This window comes from Zonotrichia leucophrys, chromosome 2, assembly GCF_028769735.1.
Source record: "Zonotrichia leucophrys gambelii isolate GWCS_2022_RI chromosome 2, RI_Zleu_2.0, whole genome shotgun sequence".
In the NCBI taxonomy this organism is placed as follows: Eukaryota; Metazoa; Chordata; class Aves; order Passeriformes; family Passerellidae; genus Zonotrichia; species Zonotrichia leucophrys.
The window spans coordinates 60,590,197-60,613,360 of NC_088171.1; the positions used below are offsets into that span (position 1 = coordinate 60,590,197).

Consider the following 23,164-nt stretch of genomic DNA (forward strand, 5'->3'; position numbering starts at 1 on the left):
TATTTGCCCTTAGGATGTGGGACTTTGTCAGATGAGCAGCACTGGCTCCCCAGCCCAACATTCAGCAGAAGATTGGAAAGGTAAGGATCAGAAGGAAGATAGAATGAGGATGTGTGAGCTAGCAGCGCATCTCACGCCTGATAGGGGCTGGCCTCCTGCTGCAGCCACCGTGGGAAATCCCTACCAGCAGTAACAGCGTCCCCAGAACGCTGCACGGGGAAACAGAGCAGCGAAAAGCCGAGCAGGTGGCAAAAGTAGGGAGACCTGCACTCAGGGATTGGGTGTGGGATCCACCTTCGAGACCCGCAGCAGTGCCGTGGTCGCCTTTCGGCCCCTGGTACCCAAAGCGGCGGGAGGCAGAGCGAAAGCTCGGCTGCCTCCCCGCTACAGCTTGGCGGCTCGACACCTTCAGACCCTTGCTGAAGGGCTTCAGACCTGGGAGACCTCTCGCTGCTCTGTCTCCAGGTCGCGTCCATGGAACAGTAAAAGCCCTGTGGGCGCAATGCCGTGGCAGGTGCCACCACGGTCCCGCCGGGCGGGGAGGACGGCAGCGGGACCCTGTGCCCAGGGGCTGCGCCTCCCGCTCGCCCCCTCCTCAAGATGGAGACGCGGCATCCCCTCTCCTTGCCGCCGGCAGGAACCCCTCCGACTCCCTCTAGGGATGGAGCTGGACCGACCCCACCTCCCCGCCCGGGGCCGCCTCGCAGCCCTCCCCGCCGTGCCCAGGGCTGCCCACAGGTGCGGCCCGCTGCTGCCGCGGCGGCGGGGGGTGCGTGCCCGGCGGGGCTGTGGGCAGCGATCCTGCGCGGAACGCGGCGGCCGCCCCTCGGCAGCGGCGTGAGGGACGGCGCCTGCTCCTGAGTCAGCAGCGGCGAGGAGGAGGTGGCGGCACCTCCCAGCCCGGCCCCGCTCCGGCCCCACGCCCGCTCCCGGCGCCCAGCACCCGCGGGAGGGAGCGAGGAGGGGCGGCGGGGCGGCGCCGGCTCCCGCCCTCCGCTAGGTAGGGTCGCCAGGAGATGGGATCGCCGCCGCGGCCTGGGCGAGGGTGGGGAAGGGGCGGAAAGCGCAGCCGGTGCTCCGGGCGAGGCGCTCCGCAGCTGAGCGCTGGGCGGCCGCCCTCGGCTCCCGGCGGGGCGCAGCCCGAGCTCCGCGGGAAGGAGCTGGGAACGCCGGGCTGGAAGGCTGCGGGACAGCGGTAGCGGTGAGCCACCCGGTCTTCCAGGGAGTTCTCCTTCACTCCTTGACTCCCCCGTCTGCGTGAGGCAAAGTGTGTATTCTGTGCGACCTGTTAGGCCGGGAGCGTGGGGAGATACAACAGTGGGCTGCTTTAGGGAAATGTGTGTGCGTGTTGGCAGATAGATGCATTTATTTATGTATGAAGGATCAGTTTTGATAGCATATTTCCTAGGTATTCATGTGCATTTAGCTATGTGAATTCGAGATCAGAAATCATAGCTTTATGTTGTTCTCTGTGTGTTTGTATATATTGATATTTATGTATCCAAGGAATGTAAGAATATTGCTCTCACGAAGCTGCCCTCCAGTCTTCTGTCAAAGTGTGTTTTTGTTACAGCCCAGACGTGTATTTATGTGCCTGCTGAGAATGGTGCTAATGTGTAGTATGTGAAAGGCTTTGTTAGATTGCATTCCGAACAGTAGGACAGAGCTTAAACAGGAGAAAGTGCTATGTGTGATTTTTATATCACTGCAGTTTTGGGTGTTATCTGCATGATGGTTGCTATACAGAAACATTTCCATCCTTCTCCTGACCCCCTTCAAGCGCCTATTGCAGAATAGTCAGATAGTTGAGGGAACAAAATGAAAGGCAAACTGTTTTGCCCTCTATTCCTCCCTTATCTGTTTATACTGCAGGAGCACTCTCATGTTCCTCACACTGACTGCATGACAAGACAGTGCAGTTGATATATTAAACTCTTTGGGGTAGGTTCTCTCTCTCTTTTTGCCTTTGCAATGTCTTGTAGTTGGAGAGTGATCCTCAGCCACACAATTCTGAGAAATGTAAGTATCATGTAAGTGTCCTTGTGTTTTACAAAATTTGACTGTTGCAGTTGGTATTTCACAGTTAAGACATTGTGTTGAGCCAAATTTGAATCTCCAAAAAACAGAGTTAACAGATAATACTGTCTATACTCATTTTGGTAGCTTAGATGATGGGAGGGGAGCTGCTCAGCATGTTGTAGGTCTGAGTGGTGCAGGTAAGGTGAGAGTGGTGTGTACAAGCTTCTTGGGCTGATGCTTTTCGCTAAGCACAAGGTAGTGGAGAATGCAGTATAGCCTGGACTTTACATTGTTTAAGATAAGTGGAATCATGATCATGGTGGTCTGTCGAGGATGCTGTGCGCAGGGATTGCTTGCCCAGCTTAGTCTTTTCCCCACCATGTCCTTTGGGGAATACTGTGGTGGAGGGGCTGAAGGAGTACTTCTGAAAACTTCAGATTCCACGGAGAACACATGCAACTATTAATCTGTTTCATCTTCACTAGCTGTGTATCAGTGAGCTGTAACAAACTGCATGAGTTGACAAAGTTGTGGTGACCTGGAGATGCTGTAGTTTGGTTCAGCTTTGCATTGTGTTGACCTCTCACCACTTTGGTTTTGGATGCTGTCTGAGCTGGCTGCTAATTTCAGTGGCATGAAGATGGAGGAGTTACCATGGGCAGGTTTCTGAACCTGCTAGTGAAATCTCCATCAGGAATGCTTTAAAAACAGTTTATTCTCTCTCCTACCCATGTGCAAAGACACAATATCTGTTTCAGGTGGAGTCTTTCTAAACCTTCCCAGCTGTACTTTCTGCAATGTTGGAAAAGGCTTTCTGTGGGCTTCCACGCATACCAGTGGTACAGATTTGCTTACGGATCTTTCGTTTAGTGTGTGGGAAAGGTTTATATATGCTAGTTTTGATATGTAAGTATGTGAGGTACTAAATGTATATCCTTAATGGAAAACCAGTGATTAAAGGTAGAGCTGTGAACAAGTGCTGCATATCCAGCAGTCTCCAATTTCAGGACAGTGGAGAAGGCAAAAACCATTGTAATGGATATTGTACCCATAGGGAGAAATCTTTCCTACTGTCAGGCTGTTAGCTTTCAATTTCTGCCACAAGGTACCTTTCTGTACAAATTTATAATCTAATTTAACAGCAGATATAGTTGCTTTCCCATTTAAGCATCTAATCTCTTCCCGAATGATGCCAGGGTATGACCACTGAGTATTTTTCAGGATGATGTGATTTTTTACTGAGCAGATTGGAATTGAGTTAGTCCAGTTGGTGATAATATAAATGTTGTAAGGCTAATGCCAGTTTTCAGGCTAGTTAACCTTGATGAAGAGACAGTTCAAAGGTTATTTCCTATCATAATGTATTTTCTTTGATAAATCTGTTCTCTGTACAGTTTGTTAATTACTTTGCATGTTGCAAGGAGTTCCCCTCATAAAATACAGATGGATTTTAGAGAAGTAAAATGTACTCAGTTATCTGAGATTGGGCTCCAGAAGTTTGCATCTGAGGGAAGCCTGTGTGTGCACATGTTCTTTAGCTGTTTATTACAAGCAAGTGATTTCTTGAACAGGAGAGTTAATTAAATTTCTGTAAAGTTGTGTATTGAGGTCAAAACCTGATTTTTTTCATTGTCTTTCCCTGTATCTCTGCATTTTTTTGCCACGCTGCTTCCTCTTTCCACAGACTGGACTGATTTCACAACACATGGGCTACCATTTTCAATTATGGAAACTGGATGGCACATTGTATGAGGTTTGAGCCTAAAGATGTTCAAATTGCAGTTTTGTTTTCTCTGGCCTAGCTTATTTTACAAAAGTCATGAGAATTTAATTACCTTCTGGTAATCAGTTCTTCTCTGGTTGAAATCAATGAGTGGCTTAAAGGCTACATAAGTGAAAAAAATCTTTCAGACGAGATTTTTCTCTACAGGGCAGCAGACTAACAATGGGCATAAAAACTTGCCTTTTTCATGTGGGTCAAAAGACTTCCCCATGTCTAGAAATAGATTTGCAGCATCCAACTGCTCTAAAGCTCTTTTCTTGAAGGTGATAAAATAATGAGACAAATGGAGAGAATGTTTGTGTACTTGATCTGAAAGACTGGGGCTTTTCTGGCTATCTGCTGCTGTATCCATGCCCCTTATGCAAGCTTTTTTCCTTCAGTGTGTGTTATTTTATCTCAGGCAGTCACTAAGTTCAGTACTCTAATCTCAGAAATGGTTAATTAATTTAGTTGATGTTAATACTTATATTTCTTGATCCAGTCTCTGCCAATCAATCTGTATAGAGCTTGGAAAGCTTTCATAAATCAGCTGCACCTCTAAGTCTGGTTTTATCACACCATAGCATGATACAAAAAACATTACCTAACATCCTAGTACATTCATTTGACTTCAAGTGTCAGACTGTCATTTCTCCTACTGTATGGTGCTTTGTTCATTAATGAAGGTAGTATTTATCACCTGAAGGCCATAAATCAAAAAGCTTGAATCTCCTGCAAGGGAAGTGGGTTCAGAGAACTTCTACAGTAAAACTTTAATTTTACTGCAGTAGTTTTGCATTGTCTTGCTTCACAGTGTTTGCCTTGTGAGTGCTATTAGTACTGGAGTGTCAAAGTAAAATGTAGTCATTAATTTAAGTGCAACAAATTGCACTAGACAGTAACATAGATGTTTTTGCAACTCTTTCTGTAGCTAGTGTTGCTTTGGCTGAGGTTACAACTTGGGTTTTTTTGAGACATCCTCATGTTTTATGTGACAGCTGTCCTCTACATTTCAGAGATAGAAAGTGTCTGCCATTTCCTTTGAAGTGTGATCATCTCTGTATTCAGCACTTCTGAGATCAGTGTCTGGGGTTCCTGCATAGTATGTTTGAAAATTTGGCCACCAGTCTGCAAATACTAGTTTGATGCTTAGGTAGAGATCATGTTACAAGAAGAGTAATTTTTCTTTTTTGATTTTTTTTTTAAGTATTAGATACTAAATATCAGAATTATCAATTGCAACAGTTGAAGTTATCATAAATCCTAGCACTGATTTAAATGTGGTCATGACTTTGCCCCATGAAGTTTTTCTTAAAAAAAAATGGCAATATTTAAAGTCTTGACCAATCTATGAAAACCATGAATCTTGTGGGTTTAAACTGTGGGATTTTTCTCTTCGGTAGAGAGAGGGTTTTTTCCCTACTGAAGACTGAGACTTTTTCAGTAATTGCTGTAGTTCAGGAAATGGCACTTTAAGAAAATTTGTCAAAATCCTAAGAACTGCAATTTAATAATGGCATTTTGAATCAATTAATTTTTCCTTTTAATTTGAGGATGTAGAATGTAAGTGGAAAAAAATTGCTCTTAGTTGCAGCTCAATGCTATAGCAAAGCTTTTCATAGTTTTAATATAGTCATTTTTGACCTCGAGCAAGTGCAAAATAAATACATTCTTGTGTTCTCTGCAATTATGTGATCCAGATTAAACTATCCATGGGAGAATCTTTCTTGCACTTCTCCTTTTCATTTCCTCAAGTTTCTCCAGAAGCATCAGCTTGCGCTCGCAAATTGTCCCTGAGCTGCACAGAGATGCCTCAGTACCAAGCTGGAGCCTGCTGTGCAGTGCAGCCTGCTGTGTGTAATTGCTTTCTGCCAGAACGGCAATGAAGGAACCAGTCAGTCGACTGAGACCACACAACTTTGTCACACAGGCCTTCAGTCACCAGTTGGGCAGCAGCAAATTTGGATTCTGCAAACTAAAGAAGATTTCTACCACCTTCTCTGCAGTTGTACATGTCTTTTTGCAGGCAGTTTGCTAAATCTGATTTTGCTTTTTCCATCCAAAGCTCAAAAGCGATGTTATGTACACCCATTGAATAGTTTTCTTCTGTCACCTGTTTTCCTGTTGGGAAAAAAGTATTTCAGTACTAGAAGATAGATAGATAGATAGATAGATAGATAGATAGATAGATAGATAGATAGATTCATTCTGAACTACTCTTAGTGAAAGGCTAATGACAGGCTAGATGAAAATCCAGAGAATTATGCAAGGTTGCTTTACCTCTGCTGTGGAGGCACAAGATACCATCTTGTTCCTTCAAGCTCTTCCTTTATGGGTCTCACTTAATTTTCATCGTGGAGTACATATTTGAAGATTGCCTCACTTATCAGTTCTCTCTGTCCTCTATGTCCTTGTGAAAGTGGAAAACAAATGGAAACTGACTATAATGGTATAGAGGAGCTGTCCAACAGTTTGACTGCCTTCTGAAGAGAGGTATTTTGATGTGTCTGGCCTGTTGAGGGGAGAGAAAGGCTCTCAGATGTTAACTGATCTCACTCTGTGCTAATAATTTTCCTAAGGGTTAGTTTTTGATTAGCCTTCCCTCCTTGCTGGGCTGTTTGACCTCAGGGCTATGCAAATGTCTGTATTGAAGATTAAGTAGTAACAATCGTGAAACATGTCAGTCCTGACACTCATTATGGTGTTTTTGTACCTTAGCAGAGTAGCTCCACCATTCATTGGTGGGTTCAGAATATTTCCTTCCTTGTCAATAGCTCTTCACCCCATATACCCCTGCTAACCCTCTCAGCTTTAGCATTTCCTCTATTGTTTGCACTCTCCACCCCAGTTGTAATGAGGGAAATCTTGTAGCAGGTTTCCTGTGATCTTGTATAATAAAATTGCTCCTTCTGTGCAGGACTGCTCTTTTCTCTTTGTCTGGCTGTTTGGTGTCACTTAGCACCAAAGAGCTGTGGTTACCAGTGGAGCTATTTGAGCACATATCCAATCCAGCTGAACATGGGAGAACATATTCAGCTATTCAGTTTGTTGTTCTATCACCATTACCTTGCTGTTTGTGTCCTGGACCTGACTGAGGAAATTGATTCATAGTTGGGATGTAATACCAACCTAATGTCAGCCTTCACTAAGACCTGTGGGAGACCCTGTTAATAAAGCAGAGAGACATTTGCAATTATAGTTATATCCTGCAGCTGCAATAACATTCCATCAGAAGTCATGGTTTTGTTTTCAAGTATAGGTACAATAGTTAGCAAATGGTGTGAGAGGAAGGTGACTTTGCACAGGTCATAAGCATTGATGACTCTGCAATACCTTCCACATCTGCTGAAGGGCTTGAAAATTATCTCCTTTATTTAGATGCCTAACTTGTGGCAGTTTTGATGATGTGTGTTCAGGCAACGCATGTTATTGTTAGAAATCCTAATGGCTGCATATGTCCTGAGTATTTCTCTCTGTTACTAGGGACAATTGCTACTGGCATGAAGTTTAATTTTCTTTCCTTCTGCAGTATTTATGCAATGGTAATGCTCAGCTATTAAGTAACTGTCTCAGGTACTAATGCAGGTACCATAACTTATAAAATAACTAATTTTAATTCTTCATGAGAGGTGGATTTCCTGAAGGATTGTTTTGTACTACATTTAATAGAAAGGCTGACAAATATGTGTGTATGTGTGTGTGTTTACGCATATAGACACTTTCATTAAGTGTGGTTATATGTTCATGTACTTAGCCAGGCTGCTTTATAAAGGAAATGCTGTCAGTTCAAAACTAGGGATTTGCTTTACTGTGGCTTGAGTTTTGGATGCTGTTTCAGTATTTCTTTTGGCATGTTCCCTAGCTGTGCTGGTGACCAGAAGGGCAAGGAGGCAAGGACCTCCTGTCTGCCTTTCTCACTGATGCCAGTGTGGCTGGACCCAGTGTTCAGGCCCCTCATTCTCCTGGAGGTTTCTGCTGCCAGGCAGTGCTCTCTGACTGCCTTCATGGCACCATTTGTCCCTGTCTCTGATTTTGTTGGCATGCAGGGATTCTGCTACACCTTCTGAGGAGCACCAGCATACTACCTTATGCTCTGTTTGCAGTTCCACAGCTGAAGGATTTGAATGTATTCCCAGACACAGGTAATTCAGTCTGTACACGTTCTTACTGCTAATGGCCCTGGCCTAATTATGTGTAGGAAATGGCAATATAGTTCTGCTTGGCTGACCCTTTTCTCTCTCTATGGGAGAAAATTACTTGAGTCTGCCTTAAAGTTAAGGTGAACCAAAATGCAGAGTGAGATTTGACGTGGAGGAGAAGAGGAATATGGAGAAAATTCCTTTCCATGGAAATCTGTTGTAGTTCATGTGTTAGCTAATAAAAGATGTGGTCCTGATCAGCAGCTGCGAATGTTTAAAAGGTCATGGAGTCAAAATGTTTGTATAGAGGGATCAGTTCAGACTTTTCTCTTATCCTGTTGCATTGAGCACTGTCAAAAGCTGCCAGCTGGAACAGAAAAACACAGTTTTCAGAGTAAGGCAGTATATGTATAATACATACCTGTTTTGACCATACCAGCTGCTCAAGGTTGCCATCCCTTTTCTAGCTAAGAGTGCAAGTCAGACTTGAACTTTTAAGAGCCAAGAAATGCCAAAGTAATTACCAGCAATGCTATCTGCTTGTGTTGCTGTAAAAATAACAGGCTTTGTGTTATCTGTGAAGGATAGAGATTCAGCTAGCAAAATAATCTTGTGGCCTTAGTTATTTTTAATTGCTGGGATCTCAGGGCTGGCCACCTTAAATTTTAATATGTCTTGTGTTTGTGTGATGAAACTTGCACTTGTGTGGAACAGAAAAGTATCATGGGGAAGATAAGAGGAGCATTGCAAGCACACACTGCAGCACTGTTTGCTGTTTTAACAGTTTAAGAAGGCACACAGTGTCTGGTAGCTTTGTTCTCATCTGTGGGTCAGAAGCTGTGCACTGAATTGTGACTGGGTGTGCTTTGTGTCTGAGCTTGATCCTAATATCAGGAAGCACAAGCTAGTGCTGCAGTGAATGTGAGCTCTTTTATTATGTGGAAATTAAACATCAATAGATGTGGAGCCACAATGGAGCATGGGAGGACACAGTGCTGCTTTTGTGCATTCACTGTATCCTCACATGGTGTGTCCCATCAGGATTCAGTGAAGATTGTACATGTGGTCCAAAGGCTAGCATTTTGCAGCTTTGTTAAGTCATGTTTTCTTAATATAAATTGAAAAAAAAGCCAAAACAAACAAACAAAAAAACCCTAAAAATTCACAAACAAACAACTACAACATAAACCAAACAAAATCCAAACAAACAAACAAAAACCCAAAACAACCAGCCAAATCCATGCCCATTTGCTTCAGGAACTTTTGTTTCTGAACCTGGGACAAGTAACATTGAAAAAGTCAGATAATTTGCACCATTTCTCAGTGTTTTTCTTAGTGTTGCTAAAATGTGGACTCTCATGTCAGTGTTGCTATTATGTGGACTCCTCAGGAAACTGTTCTATGGTAAAAAGAAGCTGCTACTTGTCTCTTTTTAGTGGCAGTGAGATTGTAGAGTTGGCCTTGCAGAGGAAAAGGCCTGTAAAATAAATAAAATATTTTTCTGCCTCTGGTTGTGGTTAATTTTTACCTTGTGATGTTTTGATACCAAGCCTGATGCATTTTTCCTTAGGCTAAAGAACTAAAAGTCTCTCTTAGGCATCTGGTCCATTTGGCTGCTTCTGGGAATGGGTGAAGGTTACAGCAAATGCACAGTTTCTCAAAAACCTTTATCTGCAGTAGTAAGTTCTTCTGCAAATTTTTTTTTTTTTTTTTTTTGTGGCTAACAACTTTTCCAAGTCTAGAAGGATTTCCATAGAAACAAGAAAAAGACTGTATGTGAAATTGTGATCTTACCATAATAATCTCTTCTCTCCCTCAAGGATGAAGTACTTGGGGTTTGTGCTAATAAGATGGGGATATTTAGTAGGAACATAGCATAATTCTGCTACTGTGTTTTTTTCTCAAAATCCACAGGAACATTTCAAAAACCACTGAAAGATGAAGCCTGTAAAAATTATATGCTCTGTACATCTCTTTGGTTTAGTTTGAGTGTCTGAAATAAAGCACCAAATAAAAATAATCACTTTGAGTAATGTGTTAGCATAAATGTACATGGGCAAGTGTATGCTGCTGCATTCAGCTTAAGGAAAGGCTAAAGAAGTCATCTCTCTTCATCTGAAGATCCCTGTCTGCAAAACTAAGGTCTGGATAAATAGACTTTCTCACGGTGAGGGTGACCATATACTGGCAGATTGTCCAGGAAGGTTGTGGAGTCTCCATCCTCAGAGGTACTGGATCTGTCTGGACGTGGTCCTTGGAAGCCAACTCCAGGCTACCCCACTTGAGCTGAGGGGTGTGGATAAAGTATCTTACAGAAGTCCCTTCTAACCTCAACCATTCTGTGCATGGGTTGTGTTAATCTCCATAGTGTATTTCAGCATGAAATTAAGCAATTCCATTTGCTTCACCTTTGCAGTGAAATCAAAATACAAGGCTTCATGTTGTGGGACCTTCAGGACTGACACTTTCCCTCTTGTGCAAAAGTGCTCATTTCTCTTCAGTTGCCAGTGATCCTGTACCCTGACCCTGCTCAGTGGCTATTTCAGTGGCTGCATAAGTGGATCATTTAGAATGACTTGGCTTAAAGAAAATAAGAACTTTTGGTCTTTTGTCTGCTACAAAACTGAATAAGGCTATAGTTGATGGAAGGTCAGAGGAGCAATTAGGTAATGTAAGAAAGCAAAAAATGGCCCTGTTGCTGAAAATTTTGTATCAGAGAAGTAGTACCTGGAAGCATCCAGACAACCTTTTGCTCTTTCTCAGGTCAAGCCTTACTAAATTTGCTACAGAGGAGCACAGCTCCTCTGGCAGGAATTGCTTCCTGAGAGAACATCTAACTACAGATATTAAAATAGCATCATCTTAGAAGCAGTATAATGTGTGTTTGTTTGGTATTTTGTTGTTTTGGGTTTGTTAATTTGGGTTTTTTGTGATCAGAGATAATTTTTCTAATTGTGCAGCATAGGAATAGTTTGGGAGACCAGCTTACTCCTCACTAAGGCAGCTGCCTTAAGAAGGGGATTTTGTTTTATGTTGGATAGAACAAAACAAGAAGTCAAGGATCAGGCTTTTGGAAAGTTAGTAAGAGTAAGAATAATGCAATGTCTAATATCAGACTTCATTATTTGGAGATACTTACTGTGACATGGGATTTCTGATTTAGTGAAGCAATGTAGAGTATGCTGAAATCACAATGCAAAATCCATTATATTTGGCAAAATGTAGCAGTGGCAATATGCAGTTTTATCTGAATACCAATGTGATTCCCTTCACTGATTTCTATAATCCCAGCATCACAGCATCTTCTGTCAGTAGAATGGGACATGTGAGTTGGAGCTAGCTCAGGCCCATTGCTGTCTTTTAAATTTTTTTGTTTGTTGTTTAGTTTTTAAACTCTCTATTCGGTTAAGCGACCTTTTCTTGTTCACTTGGCTTGTGCTGGTCCAGCTTCCTCAGGGAGGCAGCCATACTCTTTAGTGAACTAACTGGGGGAAATATTTATTCCATCAGTTGATCCACTCAGCGTTTGATAGAACTCCTAACATCTAAAAAAACATCTGGTCCCTTTCGTCTTGAGATAAATACATGTCTTGCTTTGCAAAAGCAGTGGTCAGTCACAGAAGTGCAAGTTACAGATCAGAGTCCAGTTGTTTGTGTGACTTAGAGACATGCCACCTATAAAGGATCCCTTTTCAGAGAGCAAAAGTCCAACTACTGAGTTTCTAGGGTTTCTAATCTAGTTCAGTCAGCCCTGGCTTGTCTAAGTAACTTATTTTTCCTTTTCCAAGGGAAAAAACCTAGGCGGTTTTTCATCATATAAAATTGTGTGGCAAGGAACCTGCCAAGAGCAGCCAGTTAGCAGCATTTCTATCACATGTAGATAGAGGCAGCTGAAATATGAAAGTCATGTAATGAATGTGCGCTACTCTGCCTTGGAAAGGGCTATTCACTGAAAAAAACACTACCTGTGTTTTCATTTACAGAAGTGTTTCTTGGTCAAGCATCCTTTTAGGATCCTTTATGTGGGGGGAGTTTGGCTAAACTGGTTTTTTTGTTGCATGAGTCTTGCATGAGTAATGTTGCTTTGAACAATTCATTCCTTACATCTGTTTGTTGCTCAGGATACCTTACTTGGAGAATTTAGTGTCCTGACAAGGAATGTCTACCTAGAAATTGTGCTTGCGTTGCCTTGATAGCTGGGAAAGAATAGCTTGAGCACTAAAAGGTGACTTAACACTGCATGGATTTTAGCATGGAGAATGCTGTCTGTGATTCCTTGGTTAAAAGTACCTGCTAGTTTGAAGTCACAGCTAAACCAGGGTCTGGATAACTGCAGACAGAGCATTTGCGGGGTTTCAGGTACTGGAGGCCAAGAGTGCAAATATTTCTGAGGTGTTTCTGTGTATCTAGAGAAAAAGATTTCCAGGTGGGTAACTTGTTCTGTATCTTCAGCATGCCTGATCTACTATGTCATCCATCAAGAAGTCAGGAAGTAATGATAAAGCCTGCATGTCACCTGTCTATTGTCTTTAACTGTGACATTCTAATTAATTCTAATTCTTATGCTCACATCTGACCTAATTTTTCCTGTGCTGTCTGTTTCAGTGCTTAATGGCCACAGCAGAGCACTAAACAGTATTAGAAAAAAATCCCAGCATTAAGACCTATATCTCCCACACCACTGGCTGAAAAAGCGGCTGTCACTGCCTTCCTGGTGCAGCATGGCATTTGGACCTGGTGTACTCTGCCTGTTCCTGTGGACAATAACAGGTAGGAATACTTCTCCTGTGTTTGAATCATCCAGACAGAACAAATGAGTTTAATACTCCTGGAGTGTGTGTACAGCTGTGAAATAAATATGAATAAGGCAAAAGTTGGGAAATCCTGTGATTCCTCAGTGCAAAAAGCTTTGGTAAGTTACAGCTTCGTAAGTTGCAATGGAGGAGGGCAGCTGTGAGTAGATGTTTGAAGCCAATTTCAGCAGGCTGTTTTGGGGAAGATGCATGGGGCAAGAGTAGGTGGTGGGAGAGTTCAAAGAGTTTTCTCACTTTTTCACTTGCAGGAGAGCAATTGAAGAATAATGTGTTGCTTGCATTGTGAGCTACATTTTTGTTCTGAATTGTCATAAGGTGGTTTATATATGAGTAGCATGAGTGCACTGGTTCACATCTCTCATACTCAACCAGCCAACCTCATCATACTCTCTACAAACATATCTGTCCTTTCAAAAACAGGAAAGTCCTGTACATTTCTGCTTCAGCCACAGGAATAGGTAATTTTTTTCCATAACTAGAAAGATGGAGAATGATAGTTGATACTGCTTCTGTCAGAGAGAGACTTAATCTAATGCAGATAGTTTTGATATGGTAACTGAAGAAAAATATAATAAGAAGTGGAGTTTATTTCCTAATAAAAATATTGTTTGAATTCTGTCTCTGCTGGTACTGGTAGTATCCATATTAGCAGAAATTGAGAAAATAATGCACTGCTGTCTGGCTCTTACTTCTTGTAGTGTAAACAGAATGAGCTGTTTCATGAGGGAGAGATTTGATTAATTTGCTAAAGCTTAATTTGACTGCTGAATTTGGAAAAGTTGGACTAAAGGAGATGGCTATTAGCCTAAGCTGAGGGGGGTAGTCTGAGCTTGTAGGTAGTGTTTGAGGTAATCATCATCACCATGAGGATCTCATAGTGCCAAGCTTTTTGACGAGAACATGGAGCTGAGTTTTTGGTTGCTGTAATGAAGAAGTGTGCCTTTTGTAAATAGAATCCTCTCCTATGAGATACTGAGTACCTGCTGTAGGGTCTACACTAGCATCTATAGGAAAAAAAAAACACTGTAGCAACTTCAGCAGAGGACAGTATTGTGCAGTAAATGCTGAAATTTGCCTGTAGAGAATGTCACAGTTTCATGCTTGTGATAATACTGTTAATTGTTAGCAGATTAGAACATCTTCCACACACATATAGGAAGTTATCTGTTTTTAATTGCAAATTTGCTATGCTCTCTTGGCTTATCTGAGAACAAGGCCATTGCTCTCAAAATGCTGGCTGTACTTCAAGCCTCTACCTGTATCTCAACTACCAGTTCACAGTGTTCAGAGGATAATATAACCTAATAGCTCATATTATTTTAATAAAAATGTTAGTATTTATTTCCATCTCCGTAATTCGCAGTATTTTTAATACAATTAATATTAATTTAAACTGGGAGGTTCCGTCTAATTTCCAGGATGTGTTTGCTACAATGTATCAGTAAATGCTTACCTCTTCTAAAGTCAAAAGGGCTTCTTTTCAGTGCCGGCTTTAAGGTGAATTGACTGGCACTCAGGAATTTGCTAGATGTTCATTCTGCAGGATTCTTTTGCCCATGAGCTTGTGCTTTTAAAGGTTACCTTTTCTTTAAAAAACCTCAGGTTATCTCAACACTTGTTTTAGTTTAAGATAAGGAGAAGACTGACTTAATATAGTAAAGAAAGGCTTGATACTCCATCACTGAGAAAAGAGAGAAACAGCCTCACTGATGAATAATATTGGAAGAATATTGAAAAATGTGCTCTGGTTCATTAAAAGAAATTGAGGTGGGCTGCTTTGTCCTGTTTAGGTGATGTTTGTTTAGTTTTATTTCGTGCATGATAGTTTTTGACTAATAGTGTTTTACTGCTTTTAATGAATGTGTGGGTTGACCTTTGCTGGCTTCCAGGCGCACAGCAAGTCACTCTATCACTTCTCTTTCTCAGCAAGATAGGAGAGAAAAATAAGATTAAAAACTCCATGGACTGAGATTGAGATTGAGATTGAGACAGATCATGTCTCGTTCATGTACCAGTTACAGTCAAGAGCTGACAAAACTTGACTTAGTGAAATTTTTTTAATTTATTGTCAGTTAAGCAGAGCAGGATAATGAGAAGAACTACTGTAAAAACACCTTGCCCTCACTTCTCCCGTCTTTCTGTATTCAACTTTACTCCCAATTATTCTTTCTTGAGCCCATGGTTCTTTCCCACAGGCTCACACTCTTCAAGAACTACACCACCTTTTCACATGAAGGTCCTTCAGGAACAAGCTGTTCCAGTGTGGATCCCCTGTGGGGTCACAGGTCCTGCTGGAAAATGTGTTTCTGTGTGGATTACTCTTCATGGGCTTGGGGTTCAGGCCAGGAGCCTGCTCAAGCCAGGAGTTTAAGCAAGGGTTCACAACTTCCTTCAGGGCTTACCCACCTGGTTCAAGGTGGGGTCCTCCAAGGGCTTTAGGGGTGGATATCTGCTGCAATGTGGATCTCCATGGACTGCAGCAGGACAATGAAGCAGTGAATCACCATGGTTTTTACCACAGCTGCAGGGGAATCCCTGCACTGGCACTGAAGCACCTCCTACCCCTTCTTCAGTGACCTTGCTGTGTACAAGATGGCTTTTCTCACATTTTCTTACTCCTCTCTCCTGCCTGCTGCACTTGTGCCAGACTTTTTGCCTCTTTGTAAAGCTTTATCACAGAGGAGCTGCCATCAACCATTTGGGCCAGCCTTAGCCAGTTGTGAGTCAGTCTTGTAACAGGTTCTATCCTGACATGGGGCATTTTCTGGTGTCTTCTCACAAAGACATTCTGGCAGTCCATTTTCCCTCACCCTTACTGCCAAGATGTGCCACATAAACCTAGTTGATACAGATATCCATCACTGACTAATGTGCATGCCTTTCAGGAGGCTTGAGCTGAGTGTAGCAATGGGTATGAGTGGGTACCATGTCTCTGTCACTCAACATCTCATGCATTTTGGGTGATTGATTTCCAAAATCTCTGGATGCAGTTCCTAATTTATCCATATACATATTCCTTAGTGTGCTTATAATCTTGTTTCAGTTTTTTGAATCCATTCATTGATGAAAACAGCATATATTGAAATACATTTCAATTCTTCTGGCCATTAACTAATGGTTTTTTGCTAATGTATCAATTTCTTTTTTCTCTATGAGAAAGAGGAGACATTGTTTTCCAGCACAGAAAAGTGAGTTTACTTTGCAACTGAGAGTCCAGTATCTTGGAAGCAATTAAGTCTAGCTCTCATCTTGAGCAGGCATATTTAATTTGGCATTTGAAGCAGACCTTGCAAATAGTGCTGTTAAAATGCATTTCTGCAAATATTATGAATAGCATTCTCACGGCTGACTCTTGGTTTTGTCATATTGTGTGTGTGTTGTGTGCTTTGTTTTGAGATTAGCCACTCCAACAAAAATATAAACAGCAATTACCAGGTAATTGCAGTCATAGGTCTTGTGTCATCTGGTCTCCTGTTTTCAAATCCATGTAGCCCAGATGTAGATTATATGACTGCCCATATTCCTTGATAGCCTTCACCAATGTCCTTTTCTTTACTCTAGCAGAAGGTGTTTCTAAATACATTACAAGCCCTCAATTTTCAACACGTTTCAGTACTACTGGTCTTGGACTTTGAAAAATATTAATACCCTTTTCTTCCTACATGTCTAACATGTAAAGCCCAGGCCAGGAGTGTCAAGGAACAATTTATGATGTGGGTGTGCCTTTGAAATGACAGTGGAACCACTGCCCTGGGGTCGTGGTGCATTCTTTGTTACTTTTACTACCATGCCTAGATGTTCTAGTGTCCTGGTTCACACAGGTCTTTCCAGAGATACAGGATGGTGTGGTGCTTGATTATGATCTCTGAGCTCATAGTGAGTTACGCCATATGCCAGGTTAGTTCACATTGTCCATGCCTCCATTGGAAGTGGTCTGGTAGTTCCTTGTGGAGGGATGCAGTAGTTGCGGCTGTGCATCTACTCTTCTTTTTTCTTATTCTCTTTTTTTTTCCTTCTTTTTAAATAGCGCTTAGTTGGTTTATCAGCGACAAACAGGGACAATAACAATTGATGGAATGAAAACAATACTTGGAAAGGATGATCAGACCCACTGAACTAATTATGATGCCTTGACAGATTCTGGACAAAAGAAGTATGAAGACTGCCGTAAAGCCTATAAAGGCTTTGCAGATCATTATTTGCAGATGTTTACTGTTGATAGCCTTTGATATTGCATATGTATTTTTGTTTAAAGACCTGAGAGACAACCTCAGGGCAGCCTGAAGTAAAAGAATGAAAATGCTTTCATGGTGTGCAGAGATGTTAGTTGCTGCTAGAAGAACCAACGCAGTGACAATTCAGATGTTGAAATGTTCAGATGTCAGTTCTACTACTAATTTTTTGGTTTCAAGGACAGTACCCTCTGTAGAGCATTACCAAAGCTGATTGAGTATAAGCCTTTTTCATCATTTATGATATGAAGTGTGCTTTGCAGGGGTTTATAGCTCTGCTGTGGAAATTATCTCTAGCTTGAAAATAGGAATTTTAATTTCTCCTCTTAGATGACTGTAACTAAAATGAAAAACTTACTTTAATTTTGCTTCAAGAAACTTATCAAAATTGTTTCAGTGTGTTATAATGCTAGTAGGAAAAAACAAAACTTATTTTTTACTGATGTGGTGTATTTCATCTCAAAATTCACCAAGTGAGGTAAAAGTTACTTGAATAGATTTAAAAAAAGATCACTAAGCCTAAAACCAGAATAAAACTAGTTTGCTGCTAAAAGAGAGTAGACGGAGCATATGCCAAGAAAAAAGGGACAATCCTACTCTTCCTGTAACAAACTGATATAGGATCCTCCATGCTCAGATAGTTGAGAGGCTTTTAGGCAGTGAGAATAATGTGCTATATGGGCTCTCAATGTTGTGCTGCCAGCAAAAAGGTAATGGGATTCTGGTCAAATGTGACAATTCTTGGTGCAACATCTGAATCTGAGCTTTTCTCTATTACTGTACATTTCCTCTTGCCAGTTCCTTCTGCTTCTTCTTGCAGTGTTTGCTGCTAGGGAAAGCAAACAGAGTGGATAGTTCTGCTGGGGTGATGAGCTGTGATGACATAAGTGTTAGTACACGGTCAATTTTCTACTGACCGACTAAAGAAAAGAATACTTGCTGGCAAATCTTTCAAGTGCTCATGGCTGTGTGAGCACGGGGGAGAGAGACTCTTAGGTTTCCATGTCCACTTGAGGAATGGTCTCCAGCCAACTGCAGCAGGGGGACAATTATATATCAGACACAGAGCTGTGTTCCTGATGGGCTCCTGACATCAATGGACTCATGCTCCAAGACGTGAAGGAGCAGAAGTGTGAAGCTCAAAGAAAGGTGTGGATGTTCCCTCATTAAAGGAGTGAATCTCTTTAAAATGAAACTGTATTCCACACTGTGAGTCTGTTAGGATTTTGGTAAGGGATACAGGTTGGGTTTTTTTTAATGGTAACCATCTTGCCTGACTAGGTCTCTGGATATGTCAGTGTTGTCCTGCTGTAGATGTAGCAGATTGCAGCTAAGAGGAAGGGAAACACTTTGCTTGCAGAAGTTTTATGCTTTTGAGTCATGTTCCAGAGGGTTTTAGGGGGTTTTAATAAAGGGAATCAGTCTTCCTATCAGTAACTTGAATGAGTTCTACTGAAACAGAATTGCATGATGCTGGGTTTTGCCATTAGTGGTTGGAGTAGAACAGAGGTTTAATACCTGAGATCAGTTTACTAAAATAAAATAGTTGTGCTATGATCTCACACAGTGGGTAGTACTGTGGCAGATACAAATGTTACTAAGTGACCTTTCATATTGCACACCTTCAGTAAATTTTCTGTAAATAAGACACCTTGCTATCTCTGAGTCCACTGCAAACTGGAGATGAGATGTAAGAGAATATGAAATTAGAGATCAGATCAAGTTCACTCTAAGTAGATCATACATATTTTTAATGTGAAGTAGACACACCCAGTATGAGGCTAAAAGAGCTTGATAAATTAATCCTTTCTTGCACACCTACTGCTACAATTCAACTCAGGTGTAATGCTAGATAAAGCAAGATGAAACTTCCATTACTTTGAGATTTTTTTTCTGCTCCTTGTTGGGATGAAACCGTCTCACATTTGCAAAAGCAGGTAGTCAAGTTTTGTGGCTACGTTGCGTACTTGGGGAGATCTAGGTTCATATATCATCTTAGAAATATGCTGGATAAGTTTCTCTCTGTGGTTGAAAAAGCACCATGACTCTTGAGGGATGTTGACTCTGCAGTGTGATAACTGATGTGTCAAACTGAAAGTGGTACAGTGAGATTTGAAGTTGATTGAGGACTTGAAGTCTGGCCTCAGGATAGAGCTGTGGAATGTCCCGGCTGTGTAACCCTGTCTCTTAAGCAAGAACTATTGGTCATTCTGTTCTGAGCAAATAAATAGTGAAACCTTCAGTTTTTTGTTTGTTTGTTTGTTTTTTTTTTTAACATACTCTTCACGTTCTGTTTCAGGAATAAGTTAAAGGGGGGGGGGTGATGAAAACAGCCATCAAAGGCGGTTTTTGGCCCACATTAATAGTGCTGTTCCTAAAGTATTCATTATAATGATTTGTTACTGACCTGATACTTCACATTTGCACAGAGTCATGTTTCTGTTTTCCCTTTTTAAAGGCCTGTTACTCATCTGTCTACTGATTTATGGGATTAACTAAATGCATTTGAGCTGCAAAAAGACAGAATGGTTGAATGGGATGCCTGACTCCTATACTTCATTTTAACCCAGAGTTTTTCTGACTCCCCTGTTCTAAGTTGTGCAGACAATTTAAATGAAAGACTTGTGATGGCAATTCTGAGTCTCTGCCACCGTCTTATGTTCTTGGAGGTAAAAGGGAATGTAGAGAAAATGTTTATATGCAGTGTAACAGAAAAAAAATGCAGAAATCTTGACCGTCTTCTGGGTACAGATAAGGATACTTCATGTTTGGGCTATATAAGAACAGGATAGGTTGTTTTAAGAGCATGTTTCCCTGGGCAGATTTTTTTCACTGAAAGTGTAAAGTGGAACAGTTGACAGCATCCTAGTTCTGTGTGAAGGAGCAGCTGCAGTCAGAAAAATGGTTCTTGAAGTTCTTATCCTTTTTGTCAGCTTCCTATTCAGCTATATTTTTGCATATCATCAATCTTCTTTAAAATTTGTTTCATTTCATGTTCTTCCTTACCCCACACAGCCAGCTCTGCAAAACCATCATACTATCTTGCCCTCTCTGTCCCTCAATATATCATGCAAATTTTTTTGTTTGATTTGGGTTTGTTTGGTTTTTTTGCATTGAACTAACCTACTTTGCAAGCTTTACATTTTTCCCAGGCAGTTTGACTCTGCACAGATATTTTGATAGCTATATTCAGACCATGTATTGTGAAGGAGTGTGCTGCAGTTCAGCCCAGATGAGGTGGATGGAACTGTAATGTGGCGCTGGAGAATCTCTGCATCTCATATTCTGACCTAACCCCTATTGCCAGCCTATTCCTACTCCTTGATTTCATTTTTCCTATTGTGAATAATGAGGTAGAAAGCAAGCAAAGTCAGCTTTATCTTCCATTCCTGTGTTAGCTCTTCAGTGAAGGCATGTTTGTTTTCATTCACTGAGGTAGCAATTCCAGTTGAAAACCAAAGAGAATAATTTTCTGGCTTTAATCAACTTTCTTGAAACTTAATCAGATTTTAGGGAGAAGAATTATGAAGAGCAGTTATAAGCAGGGGAAAAAACACCTAGAAAAGATGTTAAAAATTGACTGGAATATGTAATATGTTGATTCATGCTTTTTTTGACCATTTCACTCTCAGTCTGTAATGTGCTATGAAAATAATTCCGATGTCATGTTAAAAAATTTCAGTGTTACTGGAAATGAAGGAAAGAGCTCCATACTGGAGCAAGCTCTTGGGTTTTCACATGAACTTGTGGGTAAAGCAGCAGAAGTTTGAGAAATTGATCCAGGTTTTATATTAAGATCAGTGATTACGTTGGGGTGAGGAACTCTTCCTGACATTCAGATGAGATGGCAAATCTTTCTCCTATTTAGAGTTTTGCTCCCTTCTCTCTTAAGTGAAAAAATGACGTTACAGCATCTTATTTGAGCTTTGTTTCTAAACATGTGTCTGAAGATCCCAGTAGGAACATGCTGCAGAAGTAATGAAGGTACCGCATGGTTTTAGGTTTGTTTTTTTTTTTTTGTTTGGTTTGGTGCTTTTTTTGTTGTATTTTTTTTTTTTATTCTCTGCTCTTTTCTTGTTTTTAAGTGTTGGCCACCTGCTTTCATCTCTATGTATTTGAATTGTACCACAGGACAATTCAAAATATGTCAAGGTCCTACACTGGAAAATCATCTGAAGTACAATTTTTACTGCAGAGGGACATGCTTAAAAAGGTAGTGATGATGTTAGTGAAAGGAAATGAGCTCTTTTAAAAAGGATACCACGTGTCTCTATCTTGAAAGCTATTTACGGTCACAATAAACTCTATTATCACTTGGATGTAGTGCTGTGCCTTATGTTGGTGGTGTTGTTGCAGGTTCCAGTTGTGAGCAGTGCAGAGAAGGAGCCACATACTCAGGTGCAGTAATATCTCCCAACTTAGAAACCACTAAAATCATGCGAGTTCCTCACGCTTTGTCCGTGTCCGACTGTATCGCGGCGTGCTGTGACCTCTCCGGTTGTGACTTGTCCTGGATGTTTGAACGGCGCTGTTACATCGTCAACTGCCAACACAAGGACAATTGTGAGCCTAAAAAAATTGAAACTGTCAAGTCCTACCTTACCTTTGTGCTGAGGCCTTCTCAGAGGCCAGCCTCACTGCTAGGGCTTGGGCAAGTGATCCCAAGCATGGTCCACTCTGTGGGACTCCAGAATGAGCCGTCAGAGGAAGTGAGTAGCCTGAAGAAGCTGTCTCTGCTTGGCAAAGATCCCAGCCTTGAGGAGATACCTGAGTACATTGATGATTATAAAGAGTTGGAGCAGGACCCCTTTCAGGTGGGCATCAAACATGAGCAGAAGGATAATATAGATTATGCTGACTGGGCCCTGATAGTGGCAGGTGAAAATGGCTTCAACACTTCCACGGGTGATGATGGAGATAACCAGGAAGATTTTGCTGAAAAGAAAGGGGTGGCTGGGAAGGTGGAAAGCCTTCTGAATAAAAACAGCTCTGAACTGACTTCCGTCAATGAACACCCCACAGAGAGGTCATCCCCTCCGGAGATTACACCACTCCCTGGGAAGACATTTGAAAGGGAAGCAGCAGTTCCACTCCTTTCACAACCTGAGGATGCTTTGCAAAAAGAGGTATGTTTGCCCCTAAGGAAGCAGGCTATGGTGAGCTACTTGGCAATTATTTTAGTTTTCAAATCTTTTAAAATCTTAGGTTATTGCTTTATAATATTACAACTCTCAAATGACTTACAGTCGTGTTACTCTGTAGAAGAGACTGAAGGGAAGAGGATTGTCTTAAGAGACAGATGAATCACTAAAGGATTTTTTTTTTCATCAGATGATAAGGAGTAACGTTCCCTTTAGGGCACTGTGAGGTTTCCTTGGAAGTGTACAAATTGGTGAACCTGGATCTGGTGTTATAGTGTTACAGTGTTCTTCACTTCTGACCCCGCGTGACTCACTGGAAGAAGTTATTAGAGCAGTACCGGTAGACCCTGTGGTATCCAAATGCCAGAATCAGGGAACATAAGCTCCTCCATCAATAAAATTAGGCCTGCTTCATGGTTTCATGCTACTAATGCACAGTGGTGTTGCAGGTGTAAGTGCTGAGTTAATTTTTATGATGCTTTTAAAACATGAGAGGGGCATGGAACTTAAGGAGGGATGATAGCAGTTTTGGACCATGATGTGCAGCAGTATAAAGTGGATAAGGTGTTTCTGTTCTCAGAATTCTTGAGTCTGATAATTAGAAAAATAAGTTAATTACCTAAAATCCAATATGTAAGTCAATACAAGTAAGGTGCACCTGTTCTCTATTTACATAAGGTGCACCTGTTCTCTGTTTATGCCAACTAGTTTGATCAGTTGACACTCAAAGGGCCTTGGTTTCTTAATAACAGGGATGGGTTCAGCTGGAAAGTTTAAACCGGCTGTAAATTCAGCATTCCCTGGATTTGACTCCCCTTGCCAGAGGAAAGAGGAAATTGATCAGTTATAGCTGACTTGCTCTAAATACCACAACATTTTGTAACTAGTGAGTATCTCTTGTTGTAAAAATGGTAATTTATTATTGTTACTGTAGGGAAGTAAAATGCAAGCAAATAACAAAGTTGCATGAAATCTGTGACAACTGCATTTCTGGGAGGGAATGACTGATGTGTGGAGAGCAGCAAGTCATAAAAAACAGATAAAGACTTCAGGTAAT

General features: G+C 41.3%; 1 protein-coding gene across 3 annotated transcripts in view; it reads left to right on the forward strand.

Moving 5' to 3' along the window:
- The first annotated feature begins 779 nt into the window (after positions 1-779).
- KIAA0319 (KIAA0319 ortholog) overlaps positions 780-23,164 on the forward strand; it is a 55,639-nt gene continuing 33,254 nt past the window's right edge. Inside the window, exons 1-3 of one of the 3 annotated variants that reach the window (XM_064705163.1) lie at positions 780-1,000; positions 12,526-12,690; positions 21,323-22,092. In XM_064705163.1, coding sequence (XP_064561233.1) covers positions 12,642-12,690; positions 21,323-22,092 — 819 coding nt within the window. In that variant the 5' untranslated portion in view covers positions 780-1,000; positions 12,526-12,641. The other 2 variants (XM_064705162.1, XM_064705164.1) reach the window with 2 other exon arrangements.